The sequence below is a fragment of the Bubalus kerabau genome, chromosome 15, assembly GCF_029407905.1.
Source record: "Bubalus kerabau isolate K-KA32 ecotype Philippines breed swamp buffalo chromosome 15, PCC_UOA_SB_1v2, whole genome shotgun sequence".
Taxonomy (NCBI): domain Eukaryota; kingdom Metazoa; phylum Chordata; class Mammalia; order Artiodactyla; family Bovidae; genus Bubalus; species Bubalus kerabau.
Genome location: NC_073638.1, coordinates 32,084,861 through 32,107,628, shown reverse-complemented (window position 1 = coordinate 32,107,628; position 22,768 = coordinate 32,084,861). Strand labels below are relative to the sequence as shown.

General features: G+C 43.5%; 1 protein-coding gene across 9 annotated transcripts in view; it reads right to left on the bottom strand.

The window, feature by feature from the left end:
- The window catches only part of SORL1 (sortilin related receptor 1), a 168,506-nt gene that overhangs the window by 88,674 nt on the left and 57,064 nt on the right, over positions 1 to 22,768 (bottom strand). For all 9 annotated transcript variants that reach the window (XM_055548411.1, XM_055548416.1, XM_055548419.1 and 6 more), the window contains exons 9-12: positions 15,800 to 15,992; positions 13,145 to 13,262; positions 12,861 to 12,934; positions 7,215 to 7,303 (exon numbers count right to left, since the gene is read on the bottom strand). In XM_055548411.1, the coding sequence (XP_055404386.1) occupies positions 7,215 to 7,303; positions 12,861 to 12,934; positions 13,145 to 13,262; positions 15,800 to 15,992 (474 nt within the window). The remainder of the gene's footprint in view (positions 1 to 7,214; positions 7,304 to 12,860; positions 12,935 to 13,144; positions 13,263 to 15,799; positions 15,993 to 22,768) is intronic.

Below are 22,768 nucleotides of genomic sequence, written 5' to 3'. Positions count from 1 at the left end.
AGTACCCCAGCATTGTTATTTACCCTTGAAGTCTCAGCCCAAGCTTCCTCTCCTCCCAGCAGCCTGCCTGGCCCTCCTTCTGTGGTTTCCCCTAGGACCCTACGCTCCCCTCTGCTTTATACCTGTAACCAAGCAAGACCCCATGATGCCTCCCCCAGGCAAACCCCTCCCCCAGGTTCTCTGCTGCAGTTCCTTTCTGAAATACCTAGATAAGAGTATCTGATGCACATTTCCTGAGCTGTTTTCAGTTCAGTCAAGTTCAGTCACTCAGTCGTGTCCGACTCTTTGCGACCCCATGAATTGCAGCATGCCAGGCCTCCCTGTCCATCACCAACTCCCAGAGTTCACTCAAACTCATGTCCATTGAGTCGGTGATGCCATCCAGCCATCTCATCCTCTGTCATCCCCTTCTCCTCCTGCCCCCAATCCCTCCCAGTATCAGAGTCTTTACAGATGCTAAAACTACCAGCAAATGGAAGATGTTAATGACTTGATGACAATGAGCGTAGCTACTGGAGCCTAAGGATGGATAATGTGAACCCCTGTGACATCACACTGTTACCTCAATATCAAGCAATTAGAGAACTTTGCAGGGCTGGTGTGTATGTGTGTCTCTGTATGTGTGTCTGTCTGTGTATGTGAGTGTGTGTCTGTGTGTGTGTGTGTTCTCAGTTATATCTGACTCTTTCAACCCTATAGACTATAGCCCAGCAAGCTCCTCTGTCCATGCAGTTCTCCAGGCAAGAATACTGGAGTGGGCTGCCATTTCTGATCCAGGGATCAAACCCGCATCTCTTCTCCCCTGCAATGGCAGGCAGATTTTTAACCACTAATGCCACCCAGAAAGCCTCATCTGGTCTTTACACACTGCTACATTTAAAATGGATAACCAACAAGGACCTACTGTATAGCACAGGGAACTTGTCTCAATGTTATGTGGCAGCCTGGATGGGAAAAGACTTTGGGGGAGAATGGAATATGTATGGCTGAGTCCCTTCATTGTCCACCTGAAACTATCACAATATTGTTAATCAGCTATACTCCTACACAAAATAAAAATTTAAAAAAATGCTCTCCTGAAACCCATCAGGGAGCTCAAGCTTCTTGAGCACTAGTTGTCCTGGACTCCTTGTCTGATGCCTTACAATAAATGCTGCTCTTTTCTTCCCTCAATGTCAGTAGATGGGCAAGCAGACCCAAGTTTGGTTCAGTAACATACCTACTTATTTAATGACCTGATTTTTCAGTATCTTCTACGACAGCTACCATTTATCAGGAATAAGACTTCTTACTCACTTTTCTGCCCCTGGCACACAGAAGGGCATTAATTAATATTTATGTTAAAGGAAATTAAATGAACCGCATTATATACATATATATATATTTTTATTTTTTTTTTGGACCCCATTTGTCAATTTCTCAACAGTTAAAGACTGATAAGAACACCTCCTCCTCTATAACTCAAGGGGCTGAAGAAATCACATGGGGGTGAAAATGAAGTGGGGGTGACTCTCAACCATCAAAGTTACTATGAGATCAGGTTCTACAACCAAACAAACTGGTTATCTGCCACCTCCCACATTCTGGAACTGTGAGGCTGCTTGCAGAACTCAGGTCTAGAAAAGACAGCTGCTCTGCTGGGCGGAGTCTTTGCAGTGGCTTTTCAGGACTCACAGAGGAAAACCCAATGAAATCTGAAATCTCCTATGAGGAAAGAGGCTTTGGGGAACGTCCAAGGTATTAGTAACTACTGATAATATCCTTATGCTGATAGGCGAACCACCAGGAAGAAACAAACTGATTGTGTCCCTCTAGATCAGACCGACAAGCTAGGGTTTGGGTTTGTTTTTGGTCAGAGTGTAAAAACACAACACCCCCCGCTCTCTGAAGAACACTGATTCTACACAAGAAAGACCTGCAAAGGCCTGAGCAGGCTCTCGGTGGCAGCATGCTGAATGAAGGGCTGAGTGACTCCCAGAAGACATGCAGGAGCAAAAACAAGCTGTTCCTCCTCTTACTCTCAATTTCAATTAACAACAACAAAGAAAACAGCCTCAGTGGAGAATCTCAGCAGAAGCTGAAACAAGTAACTGTAAACTCTCAGTTAGCTGTGCTAATTAGGGAGAGAAAGACATGAATAATTTAAAAAAAAAAACAACCAAAAAAAAAAAACCCCACCTAAACTTAATTCTTTCATTAAGCAAGGTTCCAACCTCTGTTCCACTAAACCTCTTACTCGAGTTAGATGTTACCCCTTACTCCCTAAGGTTTGCATCAGAAAGCTTGTCCCCCAGTCTCTCCCTCCAGCTGGTTCAGAAACATCTCAGAGCCACAGTGGGGCTGGCCGGCTCCCAAAGGATGCCTCACTTAACCTCTGTATCCTCTCTTCCTAGAACAACAACTGGCTTCTCATGGATATTCAACAAATGTTTGTGCAATTGACCTAAAATGATGCCTAACAGAAATATGTTCAATTTCTGTCCAGCGTGAACCTGAACTCCTGACAGTCACATTCTCACCAGGCTGCACACATCTGGGGGCCCTCCGCTATCCACATCTGCATTCCAGGGATTGTCATTTACCATAGAACACCACAGAACTGCCCCAGACCCCCAGGGGTTTGTAAGACTGTTATGCTACCCCACCTCTTCCAGTTTTATTAACCAGGAAAAAAATTAAGCAGCACTGGAACACTAAGTGTGCATGACCTATTTATCGAACAATCAAACATTTACTAAGTGCCTGCTAGCCTGCGTAGAATAGAAATCCTTGTCTACAAAGACCGTATTAATGAGTTGAGGAATTCAGGCATATGATGAAAAGGTAACTAACAAATGGAGGCAGTATGTGCTGAATGCCAAATCAACGAGACAGCTGCCGATAAATGCCATGAAACGCGAAGGAGGGAGCCAAGGCCTTGGCTGGGGACACCAGACTTGGAAGGATCTAAAACCCTAGACCAGCAACAGAAGTCCAGTTGAGTCAGAAGGAGCCTCCACTCACGTGGTTTAAAGATCTGAACTAATTACAATAGGATTTTCTGCTTCTCTTCTGATGAGGCTGATAGCACAGAGGTCAAAAGCAGAGAAGCAGGAGAAGCAAGGGAAAAAACCAAAACTCTGTGAGCAACATACAAATGCCAGGTGGCTGCACTACACAGGTTTTGGCCCAGCTCTGGCTGATATTTGGGACGCACGCACCTGTCAATAGGAGGCCTGAACATATTCTCAATTTGCAAACGCGTTATTTGAACCACACCTACAGACACCTCCAAATGAGCTGGGCAAACAAAGGAACACCAGAGAGCCCACCTCCCACATGTCTACGACCCCAGAGTCATTGTTCAATGTCGGCAGAGGGCCCTGTGACCTCCTGGCAGCACGTCTCATTTCCGGATCGTGTTTTGCTGCAGCTAGCTAGCAATGACTCTGCGTCCCCTGAGCACATGTGCACCGACAGATGGTGTAAGAGGACCAGAATCACGTTAACTGCTTCAGAAAAGCTAGTTTGGAATGCAAATATAGTCTGGAGGAGAGTTAAACAGGGAAAATCAGGAAGTGTGTCTCTGCAGTCTGACTGCCACACACAGAATGAAATGTATTCCCAGGCGGTCAAACTACCACAGAAGTCCCCTACCATACTCCTCCCAGGGTGTCCTGGATGTCACATTGTGTATTTATGTATCTTAGTGGATCGACTCCCTGAGAGTGGAGGAAAACATCCTATTTCTCTTTAGACACACGTCACCCAGCACTATCAGTGCTAGAGAAATGTGAGAGATGGGAATTAATAAATTAATGGATAAACAGGGACTTCCCTGGAGGTCCAGTGATTAAGACTCCATGCTCCCGATGCAGGAGGCATGGGTTTGATCCCTGGTCAGGGAACTACGATCTTGCATGCCACATGGCATGCCAAAAGGAAAAAAAAAAACCACATGCTACAGAAAAATTAATGGATAAATAAATGATGACATGAAGGTGGGAAGCAGGTGCCCTCTGACTGTCCTCCTCTTTACAAACATCAATCTGAACGTGGACACAGCATGCTGCGTACAAAGAGGGCTTCTTCTGACTCCTGGCTCTCAGGCAGCCTCAGACCAGAGCTGCACAGACTAGAGAGCAGCCGAGTGAACGGCAGAATGCCAGGACTTCGGTTCTCCCTGTTTCTTGGAGGCCAGGCTGCTCAGCACAAGTCCAACTACCCACAAGGGAAAGAAACCAGCTGTTAAGATCTCTTTTTTCAAAGCACCCACCTCTCTGTCTTTCTGCTGGTCCTGTTTCTAAAAGGAGTAAAGGAAAAGAAGGCTCTCTTCCTTGCATTAAATGAGATGATTATAGAAGCCCTCTCCTCCTCCTCCAGCAATCTGTCTTGTGAATTCAGCCCCATAACAAGAAGAAGTGAGAGCTAGTCTGCCCCAGCCTAATGTTGACAAAATTAACCTTTGTCACAACTTGGACAAAAGTAATGAAAGAACTGGTCCTGATAACATCAAATTCAAGAAGGCAGAGGTTACTAAGTCTTGACATTTTTGCTTTTCAGAGGGATGTACCGCAAAGAATACAGAATGTAATTTAAAGACCTGAATGCTAGTCTTGCCTGTTACGAACAAAGTGGTACTCTGAGCAAGGTACTTTCTGAGCCTCTTTTTCTCATCTATAAAATGAAGCCATTAACCCCAAATGTCCTTTGCAGGTCCATCTGTAAAAACCCCAGAACCAAAGGTTATCATAGTAAAAGTCACCTGGTTATCAAAGAACATGCATTCCTGAAATTATTCACATCAGATCAGATCAGATCAGTCGCTCAGTCATGTCCGACTCTTTGTGACCCCATGAATCGCAGCACACCAGGCCTCCCTGTCCATCACCAACTCCCTATTACTCATGTACTATTATTAATTATTATTACTCATTCTATGAATAACTGTGTCACACACAAAGCTAAGAAAGACAAACTGAAGAGCCTCCAGTTAATTTTTTAGTCATTATTAATTTATATTTTATAATATGGAGTTGCACTTTTTCAAATCAATAAAATTATTTCTTTTGTTCCTCTCTGAGACAGGAAACTCAGATTTTCAGTCCCACTTTATGAACAAGAAAAAGTTTAAATAATTTCCTTGGTCACAAATTATGCGGTCAATAACCTAGTAAAACAAATAATCCACTTATAATCACAGAGTTAAATTTCTGGAAGAACAGTATAATGTTAAAAAGCTTCATCAAAAAATCCAGAAATTAATCATACTAAGTGAAGTAATTGACTATGCCAAAGCCTTTGACTGTGTGGATCACAAGAAACTGTGGAAAATTCTGAAAGAGATGGGAATACCAGACCACCTGACCTGCCTTTTGAGAAACCTATATGCAGGTCAGGAAGCAACAGTTAGAACTGCACATGGAACAACAGGCTGGTTCCAAATAGGAAAAGGAGTACGTCAAGGCTGTATATTGTCACCCTGCTTATTTAACTTCTATGCAGAGTACATCATGAGAAACGCTGGGCTGGAAGAAGCACAAGCTGGAATCAAGATTGCTGGGAGAAATATCAATAACCTCAGATATGCAAATGACACCACCCTCATGGCAGAAATGAAGAGGAACTAAAGAGCCTCTTGATGAAAGTGAAAGAGGAGAGTGAAAAAGTTGACCTAAAGCTCAACATTCAGAAAACTAAGATCATGGCATCTGGTCCCATCACTATAGATGGGGAAACAGTGGAAACAGTGTCAGACTTTATTTTTTTGGGCTCCAAAATCACTGCAGATGGTGACTGCAGCCATGAAATTAAAAAACACTCCTTGGAAGGAAGGTTATGACCAACCTAGATACCATATTCAAAAGCAGAGACATTACTTTGCCAACAAAGGTCCGTCTAGTCAAGGCTATGGTTTTTCCAGTGGTCATGTATGGATGTGAGCGTTGGACTGTGAAGAAAGCTGAGTGCCGAAGAATTGATGCTTTTGAACTGTGGTGTTGGAGAAGACTCTTGAGAGTCCCTTGGACTGCAAGGAGATCCAACCGGTCCATTCTAAAGGAGATCAGTCCTGGGATTTCTTTGGAAGGAATGATGCTAAAGCTGAAACTCCAGTACTTTGGCCACCTCATGCGAAGAACTGACTCACTGGAAAAGACCCTAATGCCGGGAGGAATTGAGGGCAGGAGGAGAAGGGCACGACAGAGGATGAGATGGCTGGATGGCATCGCTGACTTGATGGACGTGAGTTTAAGTGAACTCTGGGAGTTGGTGATGGACAGGGAGGCTTGGTATGCTGTGATTCATGGGGTCGCAAAGAGTCGGACACGACTGAGCGACTGAACTGAACTGAACTGAAATAAGCCAAAGAGAGAAAGATAAATATTGTATGATATCACATACCTAGAATCTAAAAATGATACCAATGAACTTATTTACAAGACAGAAACCGACTCACAGACACAGAAAACAAATAGTTCCCAAAGCAGGAGGAGGGATAAATTAGGACTTTGGGATTAAAATACACACACTACTTTGCATAAAATAAACAACAAGGACCTACAGCATAGCACAGGCAACTACATAGTAAGTCCCCTACATACAAACCTTCAAGTCGTGAACTTTCAAAGATGTGAAAATGCACGTGGTTCCAGCAAGGAACCAGAACCTGAGCCATCAACGTCAAGCGTGAATGAAATTGCAGCTTGCCCTCTGTCTCCTATTGCTGATGATCCTTCAGCTCCACCATCTCCCACCTCCTCTCCCTCCTCCAGTCGGTAACTCTTCTTGCCTGTTCACTCGATGCCAGCCCCTGTGTGCCAGCCGCTGTGCTGTACTACTGTGCTTTTCAAGGCACTAAACTGTAAGACTTAAAATGTTTTCTTCATTTTTGTGTTTGCTTTTTATGTATTATTTGTAGGAAAAGTGTTATAGACCTGTTATAATACAGTGCTATATAGACGATGGTGTTAGTTGGGTATACCAAGGCTAACTTTGCTGGACTTAGGAACAAATTGCTTTCAGAACGTGCAACTTGTTCATATGTAGGGGCCTTACTCTACTATTTTATAATAACCTACAATGGAAGAGAATATAAAAAAGAATTTATATAGCTTTATATATATGTATACATGTATAACTGACCACTCTGCTGTACACCTGAAACTAACACAACACTGTAAATCAATCAACTGTATTTCAATAATATTTCTTTAAGGCTCCACGGAGACACTTACTTCAGCTCGTTGGTTTCCATGCCCTGGGCAATGGCCATGATGATGCCGCCATGGTCCCCCCACGTGTAGTAGTGAGGTCCGGACAGAGCCTGAAGAGAGAGACAGACAGTCAGTGCTCATGCCACTGCCAGGGAGGTGGCCTGGAAGAAACAGTGCACACCTTGCACACGTGCACAGGCGCACACACACAGCAGGGATGTCACCACCTGAGTACAAACTTCCATTCCCAGAGCACTTCACAGCCATTATCTCACCTGCTCCACACAGCCCCGGGGAGGAACAGAGCAAGTACTCACATCCCAATTTTTAAATTTCATTTATATATACCCAGCTGCACTGGGTCTCCGTTGTTGCATGTGGGCTTCTCTAGTTGCGGTGAGTGGTGGGGCCACTCTCTAGTTGTGGTGGGTGGGCTTCTCATTGGGGTGGCATGTGGGCTCAACCGCTGTGGTGCACAGGCTTAAGTTGCCCCAAGTCATATGGAATCTTCCCAGACCAGGGATTGAACCTGGGTCCCCTGCATTGGACGGTGGATTCTTAACCTACTAGACCATCAGAGAAGTCCCCAATTTTTTTTTGCCAAATGAAAAAACTAGAGTTTCTACTAAAAGTGGCAGACTGTAAACTGCAAAGGTAGGAATCAAACTCAAATCTCTGACCTTCACCAAGCTGTGATTAAAAATAACCAACTAGGGACTTCTCTGATGGTCCAGTGGTTAAGGATCTGCCTTCCCACGCAGAGGACACAGGTTTGATCCCTGATCAGGGAACTAAGATCCTACCTGCTGAGCGGCAACTAAGCCCACGCACCACAACTACTGAGCCTGCACACTCCAGAGCCTGTGCACCTCAATGAGACCCAGCACAACACCCCAAAAAACAAACCATTAACCAACTGGAATTCTGGTTCTATTGTGACAGAATAAGCCCACTACAGCCCATCTTTCCTACTAATTACAAATAAAAACCTTTGGACAAAACACAAAAAGACAGCTACCTGAGGATGCTGAAAAGTAAACAAAATCAGGCAGCTTGTGAGGGGGACTAAAAACCTGGAGAAGCTACCCAAATGACTGAGGCTTCCTGGTACACCTTTGCCCCGAGGGAATGCCCCAACCTAGGATACTGCAATCCCAGGCAGGTGGCTAAAGTTTTATAGAAATTTTCTGCTTAAGGAGACAAGAAAATAAGCTCCTGCAATTTTCCTACAGAAAAATGTAGATGGAATCCCAGAGAGGGGAGTTTGAGGAAGTAAACCCTCTAATTCTGTGTATAGACTCAGACAGATTTCAGCTTGACCCCTAAGCTGTACGTGTGTGGAACAGACCCAAACCAGCACAGAAAAGACTCAGCACCTGAACCGAGGTTTCCACAGAATGCAAGACAGAACTTACAGTCTGCATCTGAACAGGTTCATTACATGCTAAAACAAAAATTGCCACATCCTCCAGAAGATTTCATTTTGTGTCCCGGATACAATCTAAAAATCACTCAACATACATACAGATCAGGAAAATGTCTCCAATCCTCCAGGGAAAAGACAATCAATGGGTGTCAAGCTCAAGACAAGCCAAAGATTGGAATTACCAAATGCTATAAAACAGTTATAACTGTGTTTCATAATGTAAAGGAAAACAAACCTGAAATGAGCAAAAGACAAGAATTCTTCCCAGAGAAGTGGAAACTACTTTTTTTTTTTTTAAAAAAAGGAAAGAATTCTAGAACAGGAAAATAAAATGTTTGAAATAGGAAAGTCACTGATGGGCTCAATGACAGAATAGAAATGACAAAGGAATTAGTGAATTTAAACATGAATATACAGGAGTAAAAATGATCTATTCTAAAGAATGTGCAGAATAAAAGACTTAAAAGAGAAAAGCCCCAGAGACTTGCGGGACAAAAGGTCTAATAGGTATAACTGGAGGCCAAGATGAACAGGAGAAAGGAACTGAAGCGGAAAAAATATTTGAAAAAAATAACGGCCGAAAATTTCCCAAATTTGATGAAAGAGATAAATCTTATAGATTCAAGATAAGTGTCCCCCAAAACACTAAGCACAAAGAAAATTATACCTAGAAACATCATAACAAAACTGCTGAAAACCAAAGATGAGAAAACAATATCAAAGTATCTTAAGAAAAACGACATGATACATACACGAAAATGATAACCAATGAGTATAGATCTCACATCAGAAGACAGTACGCCTTCAAAGCACAGACGCACCTCGGAGATACTGTAAGTCCAGTTCCAGATCACCACAGAGACACAAACCACCGTGAAGCAAATCACATAGCTTTTTGGTTTCTCAGTGCTTATTAAAGTCATGTTTGCACTAAACTACAGTCTAGTAAGTGTACAATAGCATTACGTATAAATAAAACAGTACATACTTTAGTTTTAAAATGTTTTATTGCTCAATGGAGTAGAACAGAAAGCCTTAAATTAGACTCACATATATATGGCCAATTGATTTTCAAACAGGCACCAAGGCAATTCAATGGAGGAAAGAGAAGTCTTTCCAACAGGGGATACTGGACCAACTGAATGTCTATAAGGAAAAATGAGTATCAACCCTTCTCTCATACCAGATACACAAATTAACTCAAAATAGATCATAAACCAAAACCCTAAAACTATAAAACCTGCAAAAGAATAAATAAGGGAAAATCTCTGCTACCGTGGAAAGGACAAACATCTCTCAGAACAACAAAGAGCATAAAACACTGAAGAAAAGAACTGATAAATTAGACTTCATCAAAAGTAAAAACATCTACTCTTCAAAAGACACCATGAAGAAAATTTTAAAAAAAACAAGCCACAGGCTGAGAAAATATTTATAACACACATAAAAAGACTTAAATCCAGAATATATTTTTTTCAGAAAAACCTCTTACAGCTCAATAAGACAACCTAATTTTTTAAAACAGGTAAAATATCTGAACAGACACTTCAAAAAATATTTTTAAATGGCCAATGAGCACATGAAAAGAAGTTCAACATCATTAGTCAAAGAAATGCCAATTAAAACTACAATGAGATATCAAATGCATTTATTAAAATGTGTAAAATTTAAAATGCTGACCTTATCAAGTGTTGGCAAGCATCTGAAGCAATCAGAACTCACACACTGCTGGTGGAAATGTGAAATGGCACATCCACTTTGGAATACAATTTGACATTTTAAAACAATTTAGTAATTCCTTTAAAAGTTAGACATATACTAATTAGGTTGCCCACTCTTTCCTTCCTGCAATATCTACCCATGAGAAATTAAATATATATAAATATATATTAAATATATATAATATATAAATTATATATATAATTAAATATATAAATATGTATATATTTATATACATAAATATATATGTATGCAATTATATATTTAATTTAAAAAACATGTAATTAAATGTTTGTAACGACTACATTGTAATCAGTAGAAACAAGAACATCCATCAACTGACAAATAGATAAAGAAATTGTGGAATATCCCCACAATGGGATACTAATCAACAGTGAAAAAGGAAAGAACTGCTGATGAATGAAACAACATGAAAGAACCTCAAAATCCTCACAATGAGAGCTAGCAGCCAGGCCAAAAGACCGCACAGTGTATGAGTCCATTTATACAGAATTCCGGAAAATGTTAATAATTTGGAGGAATGAGGGTAGAGAGAGGGATGAATCACAAAGGAGACAAAAAGATACTTTGGTGGGGCGATGAAGCGGTCTTGATTGTGGTGTGTTGGTGACAAGGGAGTGAGGGTGATCAATTCTGGTCAAATTATATACTTCAAATATGTGCAGTTTATTGTACCTCTATATGCCTCAATAAAGTTATTGTTGTTGTTTTTTAAGGACCTCTATGAATCTGAGGATTTGCCCACTTAATTAGTAGTATGAACAGAAGGGAAACAAGAATTCTAGTCATCAATTTTCTAGGCAGCATCTGTCAACTGCATCCCATTTCTTCTTTGCGGGCCACCATTGATCCCCTTCACACAGTCGAGACTGTCCCTCTTAAGAGAAGGCTGCCCATGGGGACTCAGATGCCCCCTCACACAGACACTCTCAATCTTTTCATCCCCTTGTTAGTTTTCTGCTAGCTCTGAAACTATGGTCCCTTGTGGGAGGGCCACCTCTTGGCCGGCGGGGAGTGTGCCCGGCGGGAGGCACTAACAGCTGCTCCCACACCAGCGGACGCCCCGCTTCCCGCAGGAGGAACGCGACACCGCTTTCTCCCCAGAAGGAAATCGCTTGCAGACGTTCAAATTCCAGATTACACCAACATCAGAAGGTACAAACCAACCACAAGCTTATCCGCAGAGGAAAGAACACCCAATTTCAAAAGGAATGTCCAGCTCCAGGGAAGAGGAAAACCACTGCTTAATCGTTCCCATGGGGCTGGGACGAGGATGCCCCCAAAATTCCAAACTGTTCACAGGTTTTTTACAACTCTGGACTAACAGTCTCCTTCATCCAAATACAAAATTATGTTCTCTACCATGCTGTTGAGCTGTATCTCTGTCTCTCTTTCTCCCTCTCTCTTTTTCTCACTCTCTCTCTCTCTCTCTCACACACACACACACACACACACACACGATGTCTGGATCCTACATCTCTCAGCTGGAGGAATGGTGAGCCCTACCCCAAATGAGATAAGGTACGTGACAGGCCTCTGTAAACTGCAAAGACCCAAATAAATGTTGGGTGTAACTACTGCTTCACGTAAGGAGCATTTCTCTATGAAAGTGCACAAGTCGCATTCCCAGGAAGGGCACCGTGAGGATGGGAGCTGCCTGCTGGCTGTGCTGAGAACCCCTCAGCCTTCCTGAGGTCACGCCGGGCTGGCAGGAGATCTGGGGGGTTCCAGCCCAGCAGCCCCCTGCACGCACAGCAGAGCGTCACTGACAGCGGCACCTACAGAACGAGACCAGATGCCTGTCTCCCTGGTGAGGGAAAAAGCACTTCTTTGTTTTACGAGTTTGGAAATTCTCTAATGTCCAAGGCTGAATTAGCATTTTGGGACTAGAGTACTAGCCCTTCAGAACCGGTATAATCGATTCCTGAGGATCCAAGTTTAGTCACACGAACATTAGGCAGACACAGCTTCCCTCCACAGCACAGAATGTGCCATAGCACGGGATGAGATGAAGGACCCAGTGATGGGGGGACGGGCTTGACCTAAACCTTCAATAGCGCGCAAAGAAAAGTAAGTAACTAGGCTCAGACATGACACCACTACATTACAATTTGCTGATGGATTCAGCAAACCCTTACTGAGCACCCGGTGTCCATACTGGATGCTGCTCGTCTCAGGGGTAAAGAAGTGACAAAACAGACGCCACTTTATCCTCATGGAACTTGTCATCTTGGAATGTTTACACAAATTCACAGTTGTTTTTTTAAGTCTTTTTGATTCAAAGTAACATTTTTAGCAAAATCACAAGCCCACATTATGCAGTGTGATAACAAATCAGTGCAGCTGACCCTGTGTGTGGCTCCTGGTATCTCTCTGAATTTCGTAACCACACTTGGCTTTGTGGGCCCCCCCACCATAGGCCATGTGTGTCCCTGACACATTAAGACAGGGCCCATGTCCTCACACTAACAAGAACAAGGGTGTGGGATGAGGGAGCTGACCTCTCGCCACCGGGCTCCAGCACTGCTGGAGATATATACGTTCGTCTTGCTCGCCAGGTTCTTCCCCACTGAACCTAAAATGCAAGAAGAGCAATTATTCCTAAGGTCAAGAATATATCAGTTTATCACCTGGCCCAACCAGAACTGCTGAGTCCCCTAGCAACCAGGACATCTCAGGACCACGAACAGCCAGGGCTACCCTAGGTGGCGGGGGTCCCTGTGTATGCAGCTGCACGTAAGCCAGCAGCTAAACCCATCAGTGACGACAGGCAAAGTCAACTCACCGGTGGCGATGATGAGCCCAGGCGCTGACTCCTTGGATAGGATGGGCATCCGCCGAAGCTGGAGGCTCAGCAGCTGGCTGAGCCGCTGGGCCAGGTGGAGGGAGCAGCCCTGGGAGAGCTGCAACACAAGTTCAGCTGCTGTCATCACGTGATATGCCCCTCAGTCTCCCTCTAAAAGCCCAGGCTTCCTGTGCCCACGCTGCAGTTGGCACAAAGCAAGGAGACTTGGCCCAAAGGAGACCAGAGCCACAGCCAGGCTGTCCCCACCCTCGCCCCAGATGGACATGATCATCTGAACCATGTAAACGCCACTCGTGGGAGGAAAGAGAAAGACACTAAGGGAAAAAAAATCCTTCTGAGACTCTCAGAGAACAGCAGTTAGAAATCAGAGCTCTCTATAAACAGGTAATCTTAGTTCAGTTCAGTCGCTCAGTCGTGTCCAACTCTTTGCGGCCCCATGGACTGCAGCACGCCAGGCCTCCCTGTCCATCATCAACCTACAAGGAACTATTGTATAGCATGGAGAACTATACTCAGTGCCAAAAAGGGAAAAGAATCTAAAAGAGTATATACAGGTATATATCTATGTATGTATGTATGACTGAATCACTTTGCTGTACGCCTGAAACTAACACAACATTGTAAATCAACTATAATTCAATGAAAATTTTGAAAGAAAGAAGTCAGTGCCAACTTAAGTAGATGTGAAAGCTATCCCTCTCTCAGTGTTACCCAGCATTTCTCTCACGTCACTCAGAGAAATGAAACGATTTCATGGTACTTATTTTCTAAGTCACTGGAGATGCATTTCAAATATGATTTAAGCAAGTCAGTCAGAAGGAAAACCAAGACTCAAAAGTCAGAAAGTCTTACTGATACACTTCCAGATGTACAACATATGAGATATAAACACCAAAAGATCCACATGAAATGCTTTTAAGTAGTCTGCATTTGTACAGAAAGTCTTCAGGTGTCCTCTGCGAGACTTGAAGTTTTTCCAACTGGCCTCCAGTACTTATGTTCAAATTTCAATAGTTCTGCAAACAAGGTCTTTTGCTATAGGATCAGGTCATGCCCAGGGACGGGGGAGCCTGGTGGGCTGCCGTCTAGGGGGTCGCAGAGAGTCGGACACGACTGAAGCGACTTAGCAGCAGGTCATGTCCAATTCTCCAGCTAGAAACTGACTGTCAAATGTTACTCAGCCTCGTCTAAGGAAATGGCAACCCACTCCAGTGTTCTTGCCTGGAGAATCCCAGGGACGGATAGCCTGCTGGGCTGCCGTCTATGGGGTCGCACAGAGTCGGACACGACTGAAGCGACTTAGCAGCAGCAGCAGCAGCAGTATTCTAAATAGGGTATCTCTAGTTGTGCTTTTTTCCCAGGTCAAAACTGACATGATTTGCTAGATATACTTACTTTTATAACAAAAGGATTTCTCTAACGAATATCTGTCTTAGAATAATGAGGGGGGACCTTTCCCGGTGGTCCGGTGTTTAACACTCTGCACTTCCAATGCAGGGGGCACGCATTTGATTCCTGGTCAGGGAACTAGATCCCACATGTCACAACTGAGACTTAGCACAGACAAAAAAATAAATTTTTCTAAAAGAAAAAGAAAATACAAGAGTAGGGCATCATATAAAGCCAGGGATCACGGTCACTGACTTCTTTCCAGGAACAAGGAAGCAGCTGCTTAGGTGAATGGGAACCCTGAATGAGGCCAAATAACACAGTTGAGGATTGTGAGCTTTTTAGATGAACCCACAGGTAAGAAAAATGGTAGAATCCTAAATTATATTCAGGAAAGAATTTTATAAGACATTCCTCAGAAATAATAACGTATGGCATAGGTTCCCAACACAACCAGCGTCTCAGTAAATTATTTTTATAACAGCCTCAGATCAGAAGAAATACTAATATTTGTTTTTTACCACAGTTAAATCTATACAACCTAATAAGTACATGTCCTAATAATTTAACAGCAGCAGTTTGAAATAATACTGTATGTGTTTATATTTAAGCTGAAAAAAAACATAAAACTTTTATTTCATCCTTGCTGCTGCTGCTAAGTAGCTTCAGTCGTGTCCTACTCTGTGCGACCCCATAGACAGCAGCCCACCAGGCTCCCCCGTCCCTGGGATTCTCAAGGCAAGAACACTGTAGTGGGTTGCCATTTCCTTCTCCAATGCATGAAAGTGAAGAGTGAAAGTGAAGTCACTCAGTAGTGTATTTCATCCTTACATAACCACAATTACTTAATAATAGGATGTAAACACCTGTTAGGCACTGCACAGTTTCTCAAACTTCAGAATCTAAGCAGATACCACTACTACCATTTCCTAAACCAGATAGATTTTCTTACTTGCTTTTTACCATGTAAACTGCCAAGCAAGAGTCCAGCTTCACAAAGATATGTCATCCAAAGACATATAGCATGAGCTAATGTTGAAACTATGAACTAACCTAAGAGAGTAAATCCACATGGTGACCCAAAGACTTCAAGTACCCTTCAAAAATTTAAAATACCCCATGGTGCCCCTGCGAGTTCATTACAGCACCCCAAGATAACTCGGTGCAGAGTTTCAGAACAGTAACAGTAGAACTCCAGTTATAAGTGTTTTTAAAACAATCCAAACAAGAGCGTAGCATCTATACCTCACAATTGATTTTCTCTCCATATTCAGTGAAGGCTGGGGCCTGAAGGAACTCCCAGGTCCCGCCTTTGTCAAAGGTGATAACCGATCTCATGTTCTCCTCATTCATGGAGCCGCTGATGAGAGTAGCAATGTAGACCCCCTGTAACCCCTCCACTCGGTGGAAGTCAGCAAATGGTTCATTGGCAAAATATCTACAATAAGGGAAAATAAACAGTGTTATTTGCTAGGGATATTTTTATTTTAAATAACAAAATTTAACCATTTTTTAAGATATTTTTTTATGTGGACAATTTTTAAAGTCTTAATTGACTCTGTTACAACATTACTTCTGCTTTATGTTTTGGCTTTTTGGCCACAAGCCATGTGGGATCTCAGCTCCCCAACCAGAGACTTAAAAACTGCACCTTCCCTGCACTAGAAGACGAAGTCTCAACCCCTGGACCACCAAGAAGTCCGCACAAAATTTAACCATTTTAAAGACGATTCACTGGCATTAAGTATCTTCCTAATGTTAGGCAACCATCATCACTATGTAGTCCCAGAACATTTCTATCATCCCAAAGGGAAACCCTATACCCCCGGTAGGCACACCCCACTTTTCCTTCCCATTCCAGATGCTGGCAACCACTGATCAGTTTTCTGTCTCTATTTGTTGCTGCTATTCAGTCGCTAAGTCGAGTCCAACTCTTTGTGACCTCATGGACTGCAGCATGCTAGGCTTCCCTGTCCTTCACTGTCTCCCGAGTTTGCTCAGACTCATGTCCATTGAGTCAGTGATGCCACCCAGCCGTCTCATCCTCCGTCGTCCCCTTCTCCTCCCACCTTCAATCTTTCCCAGCATCAGGGTCTTTTCCAATGAGGCAGCTCTTTGCATCAAGGTGGCCAAAGTATTGGAGCTTCAGCATCAGTCCTTCCAAAGAATATTCAGGACAGATTTCCATTAGGATAGACTGGTTTGATCTCTCTGCAGTCCAAGGGACTCTCAAGAGTTTTCTCCAGTACCACAGCTCAAAAGCATCAATTCTTCACCAGTCAGCCTTCTTTATGGTCCAACTCTCACATCCGTACACAACTACTGGAAAAACCATAGCTTGGGCTTGCCTATTCTGGATATTTCATATAAATGTAATTATATAATATATGACCTTTTGTATCTGGTTACCTTCCCTTACTAGAATGTTTTCAAGGTTCATCCTTGTATTCCTTCCTATGGCTGAATAAACTGCCTTTTTTTTTTTTTTTAACTTTGAAGGCCAAGATGCTCATCTGATCAATTACTCCTCACATGGGGTTCAGAATGATAAATATAACACAGAAAAGTTGATGTGAGAGTTACATTTATTTCTCCACTAATGATATTGACCCCAAATCCTCCAGTGTGCCTGGATAAACAGGAAACAATAAACCAAACTTAGCAGATTCTAAGTACAGTACTGGCCTGTTCACAACAGCCAAGACATGGAAGCAACCTGAATGTCCATCCACAGATGAATGGATAGAGAAGATGTGGTGCATATATGTGATGGAATACTACTCAGACATGAAAAAGGAATGAAATCATGTCATCTGCAGCAACATGGATGGACCCAGAGATGACCATAAGCAAAGTAAGTTAGAAAGAGAAAAACAAATACCACTTGCATGTGGAGTCTTAAATATGACACAAACAAACCTATCTAGGAAATAAAAACAGACTCACAGACATGGAAAACAGACCTGTGGCTGCTGACAGGGATGGGATAGGGAAGGACTGAGAGTTCGGGGTTGGCAGATGCAAACTATTTTATGTATAGGCTGGATAAGTAACAAAGGTCTTACTGTATAGCACAGGGAACTATATTCAATATACTGCGAGAAACTATAATGGAAAAGAATATGTGTGTGTGTTTATGTGCATATGTGTATACAAACGAATCACCCTGTCACACAGAAGAAATTAACACAACACTGTAAATCAACTAGACTTCAATTTAAAAAAAAAATTATAGTGTAGTGCTGGGGCTTACAATTTAACCCAGTCTATAAGGCAATGGCAACCCACTCCAGTACTCTTGCCTGGAGAATCCCATGGGCAGAGGAGCCTGGTAGGCTGCAGTTCATGGGGTCGCACAGAGTTGAACACGACTGAAGCGACTTAGCAGCAGTAGCAGCAGCATAGAAATATAGCTAAGGGGTTACACTGTCCAGATACTTACAACTAATTAGCCAACACCCTGATCAGACAGAAGTCCATAGGATTTGTCAGGGAACAGAGCAGAAGCCTTCCCAAAGACACAGTACATCCAACAAGGATGGCTCTGGAAACCTTGAGGTTATGCTTATTAACAGGGAAACAGAGACAAAGACCTCCCTGGCCTGAACTGCTATGTTCGTTAAGGAAGTTCCAGATCCTGCAACTTCCCTGAGCAGTAGTTTTGCACTAACATGGTACACGTTCTAAGGACTCATCCCCAAGAAAGGGTAGCTACAGTTCACACGTGGCTTTTAAAACTGGAAGCATGTCCTTTATTTGGGAGAGTTCTGAGCCACCGGGCTTTATTAATTAAAAAAAAAAAACAAAAAAACCAGAACTGCACTTTCCTGTCATCTGTCATATAAATCTGAAGCAGGAAGACTGATTCGCCAGTTCAGACAGAAAGATGCCCACAGAAGTGGCAGAGCCACCCCGCCTGAGACAGAGCAAGGTCCCCCAGAAGACACTGGCGCTGAGACCAAACGTTCTGACACGTGGTTTCCTCAGTTCCGGTTTAGTTGGTTTTCAGTTGCTTCCGCAGGAATCAGCCCAGGTCTGTTACCCACCTTGCCCTCTACTCACACGACTCTCCTGCTTGTGATCCTACTATTGTGAGGGCCACCACAGGCTTCTTCCAATTTATCTGGGAAGTCTGAGTTTCTCTCGTCTCGAGGAGCCCTGTTTCTTTCCTCAGTCTTTCTCCTGGCATTTTATCTTTTCAATCCAAGCAGAAGCCTGTCCACTGTACCTCCACACTCCTCTGGGCCCTGGTCCATCCTGTCATCTCTCCTTCTAACACCTCGCACCCTGCAACCACCTGACTCACCCAAGCATCTCTCCGCAAGAGTCCGTATTCTTGCATTTTCTCTCACTGGCTCTCACCACTTGCTTTTCCCTCTCGCCAGGCAGCTCACCAGGTCCCTCTCAGCCACCTTCAGCCCAGAACCCAGCAGTCCTCCTCAAAATGCCCCGCAGGCAAGCCACTTCCATCTACTCCACGTCTGTCCCTCCATCTAGACAGTGCCTCTCCTCGGCACCTCTCACCAAGATCAGGGCCACTCCCGGGAAGAATTCCTCCTCCAGGTCTCTAAGTAATGAGACCCAGGTCCTTGGCACCCACTTCCCCACTAGGCACAAAGAATAGCTTGTTTTGTTTGGTTTTCCTTTCTAAGTTAAGCCAGCCTGCCCACATAAACTGCTCACTCACACTTCTCCCGTGTCATCACGTTGAGATGGAGATGCAGATGACAAAGGTCATTTAAGTGAGCACATCTCCAGTCTCAAGATAAAAATCTGAAGAAAGAAATGAGAAAGTCAAAGAGGAAATTAGTCTATGAATCTTGATGTAAATCTATTTTCAATTTCATAACTGGACTACATGCTCAGGCGGGGCGGGGCGGGAAATGCTGTAACTTCATAAAGGGCCGTTTGCGTGCTTGCATTATGGACATTCCCACCCCGCAGAGAGCCACACTCTGCAGCTCTGGGCTCCCCTTCCCATCTCCATCCTGAAGAGCTGACAAATGCAGAAGTTGAGGGAACTTTGGCCAAGCTGTGACTTCTTGGCCCCATAGCCACAGAGTCTCTCAAAGGTGAAAAAGAGTCGGCAAGAGGCCAGAGAGAGAGTGGTTCATGATTTTAATTACAAGTCAGGCAACTATCCAGATGTTCAAGCTGGATTTAGAAAACGCAGAGGAACCAGAGATCAAATTGCCAACATCCACTGGATCACTGAAAGAGCAAGAGAGTTCCAGAAAAATATCTATTTCTGCTTTATTGACTATGCCAAAGCCTTTGACTGTGTGGATCAAAATAAACTGTGGAAAATTCAGAAAGAGATGGGAATACCAGACCACCTGACCTGCCTCCTGAGAAATCTTTATGCAGGTCAGGAAGCAACAGTTAGAACTGGACATGGAACAATAGACTGGTTCCAAATAGGAAAAGGAGTACGTCAAGGCTGTATATTGTCACCCTGCTTAACTTAGATGCAGAGTACATCATGAGAAACGTTGGGCTGGAGGAAGCACAAGCTAAAATTAAGATTGCCAGGACAAATATCAATAACCTCAGAAATGCAGATGACACCACCCTAATGGCAAAAAGTGAAGAGGAACTAAAGAGCCTCTTGATGAAGTGAAAGAAGAGAGTGAAAAAGTTGGCTTAAAACTCAACATTCAGAAAACTAAGATCATGGCATCTGGTCCCATCACTTCATGGCAAATAGATGGGGAAACAATAGAAACAGTGACAGACTTTATTTTGGGGGGCTCCAAAATCACTGTGGATGGTGAAATTAATTTCATGCAGCCATGAAATTAAAAGACACTTGTTCCTTGGAAGAAAAGTTATGACCAACCTAGACAGCATATTAAAAAGCAGAGACATTACTTTGCCAACAAAGGTCTGTCTAATCAAAGCTATGGGTTTTACAGTAGTCATGTATGGATGTTGAGAGTTGGACTATAAAGAAAGCTGAGCACCGAAGAACTGATGCTTTTGAACTGTGGTGCTGAAGAAGACTCTTGAGAGTCCCTTGGATTGCAAGGAGATCCAACCAGTCCATCATAAAGGAGATCAGTCCTGGATGTTCATTGGAAGGACTGACGCTGAAACTGAAGCTCCAATACTTTGGCCACCTGATGTGAAGAACTGACTCATTGGAAAAGATCCCGATGCTGGGAAAGATTGAAGGCAAGAGGAGAAGGGGACGACAGAGGATGAGATGGTTAGATGGCATCACCGACTCAATGGACATGAGTTTGAGTAATTCTGGGAGTTGGTGATGGACAGGGAAGCCTGGCATGCTGCAGTCCATGGGGTTGCAAAGAGTCAGACACGACTGAGCGACTGAACTGAACTGAAGGTGACTATTGGCTCACTGCTACAAAGGAATGACGTACTGACACCTGTTGCTGCTGCTGCTGCTAAGTCGCTTCAGCCGTGTCCGACTCTTAGCGACCCCATGGACTGCAGCCTACCAGGCTCCTCTACCCATGGGATTTTCCAGGCAAGAGTACTGGAGTGGGGTGCCATTGCCTTCTCCGACTGACACCTGTTACACATGGATAAAATCCGAAAACATTACCCGAAGTGAACTAGGTACAAAGGTCAGGTGTTACGGTATGATTCTCTTTATATGAAATAGCCAGAAAAGGCAAATTCATAGAGACAGAAAGTAGCCTGGTGACTACCAGGGGCTTAGGGGAGAGAAATTACTGAACAGTTAAGTGATTTTCTTTGGGAAAAATGTAAATGTTTGGGAATTAGGTAAGGCTGGTGGTTGCACAACACTGTAAATGTGCTATATGCCACTGAGTTGTTTACTTTAAAATGGGTAAGTTTTACTGGATGCTTGGGGCTGGTGCACTGGGACGACCCAGAGGGATGGAATGGGGAGGGAGGAGGGAGGAGGGTTCAGGATGGGGAACACATGTATACCTGTGGCGGATTCATTTTGATATTTGGCAAATCTAATACAGTTATGTAAAGTTTAAAAATAAAATAAAATTAAAAAAAAAAAAAATAATAAAATGCTTTATAGTCAAAAAAAAAAATAAATAAATAAACATCTCCTAAAATGGGTAAGTTTACGTTATGAGAATTTCACTTCAATAAATCATTAAAAATAAAAGAAAGCCACTGGGAGCCAGCCTGAGGAGGCAGTGACCGACCAAACCAGAACAACCTGAGGATGAATCACGGCAGGGATGGTTTATAACACAAGACACTGAATAATAAATAACCTCTGAGTCTACGCTGGGAAACAAAGCTAAGAAGTAAAAGATGACAGCACCTCCAAAAGAGAAGAAATAGGGTGTGGAAAAGTGTACCAGAGCACACAGAAAGTTCTCGACTTGGTATCTAATAGGCATCCTCAGATGGGAACTCGCCCAGCCTCCCGGACAGTCTGAAACCATCACTGTGCCACAGCTGCTCCAGCCGAGCAGCGGTGGGTCCCTGACTTCCCCTCCTTCTCTCAAGCCCCATGTCCAATCCATCAGCCAAATGCCTCAGCAAATGGGTCAAAGCGAAAGTGATAGTCGCTCCTATGCGACCCTACGGACTGTAGCCCTTCAGGCTCCTCTGCCCACGGAAATCTCCAGGCAAGAATAGAGTGGGTAGCCATTCCCTCCTCCAGGGGAATCTTTCCAACCCAGGGATTGAACCCACGGCTCCTGCATTACAGGCGGGTCTTTTACCGTCTGAGCCATCAGGAAGCCTCTGACCATTTCCATCATCTCCACTGCTACCGCTCCAGGTCCCGCCAACCTCAACCTCCACTGGCCTGGATTTCGGCAGTGATCTCACAGCTGGACCCCCCCAGTTTGCAAGTCTGCTGTCTAATTTCCACACAGCATCTAGCATGGCTTCTTTAAAAGATAAGTCACATGAGTATCCACTGAAAATAATCTATAACACCGCCCATTTATGTTTTATGCACTTTTCTTTACATAATGCAATTCACATTTTTTAAAATGGTGTCCAAAAAATGTAACAGGTTAAATCAAGTGATATCCAGCTTCTGGTCAAAACCCTCCATCATGCTTAGGAGAAGAAAAAAGATCTTGCTATGCCCTTGAGGGCCCTGTACAATCTAAACCCTGCTTTCTTGGTTCCTGTGTCTTAGGGATGCTCTCTCCCGTCCATCAGCTGGTTGATCCACCCTGGCCTCCACACTGCTCTTAAACCACTCAAGTCCCACCCCAGAGCCCCTGTACCTACTGTTCCTCC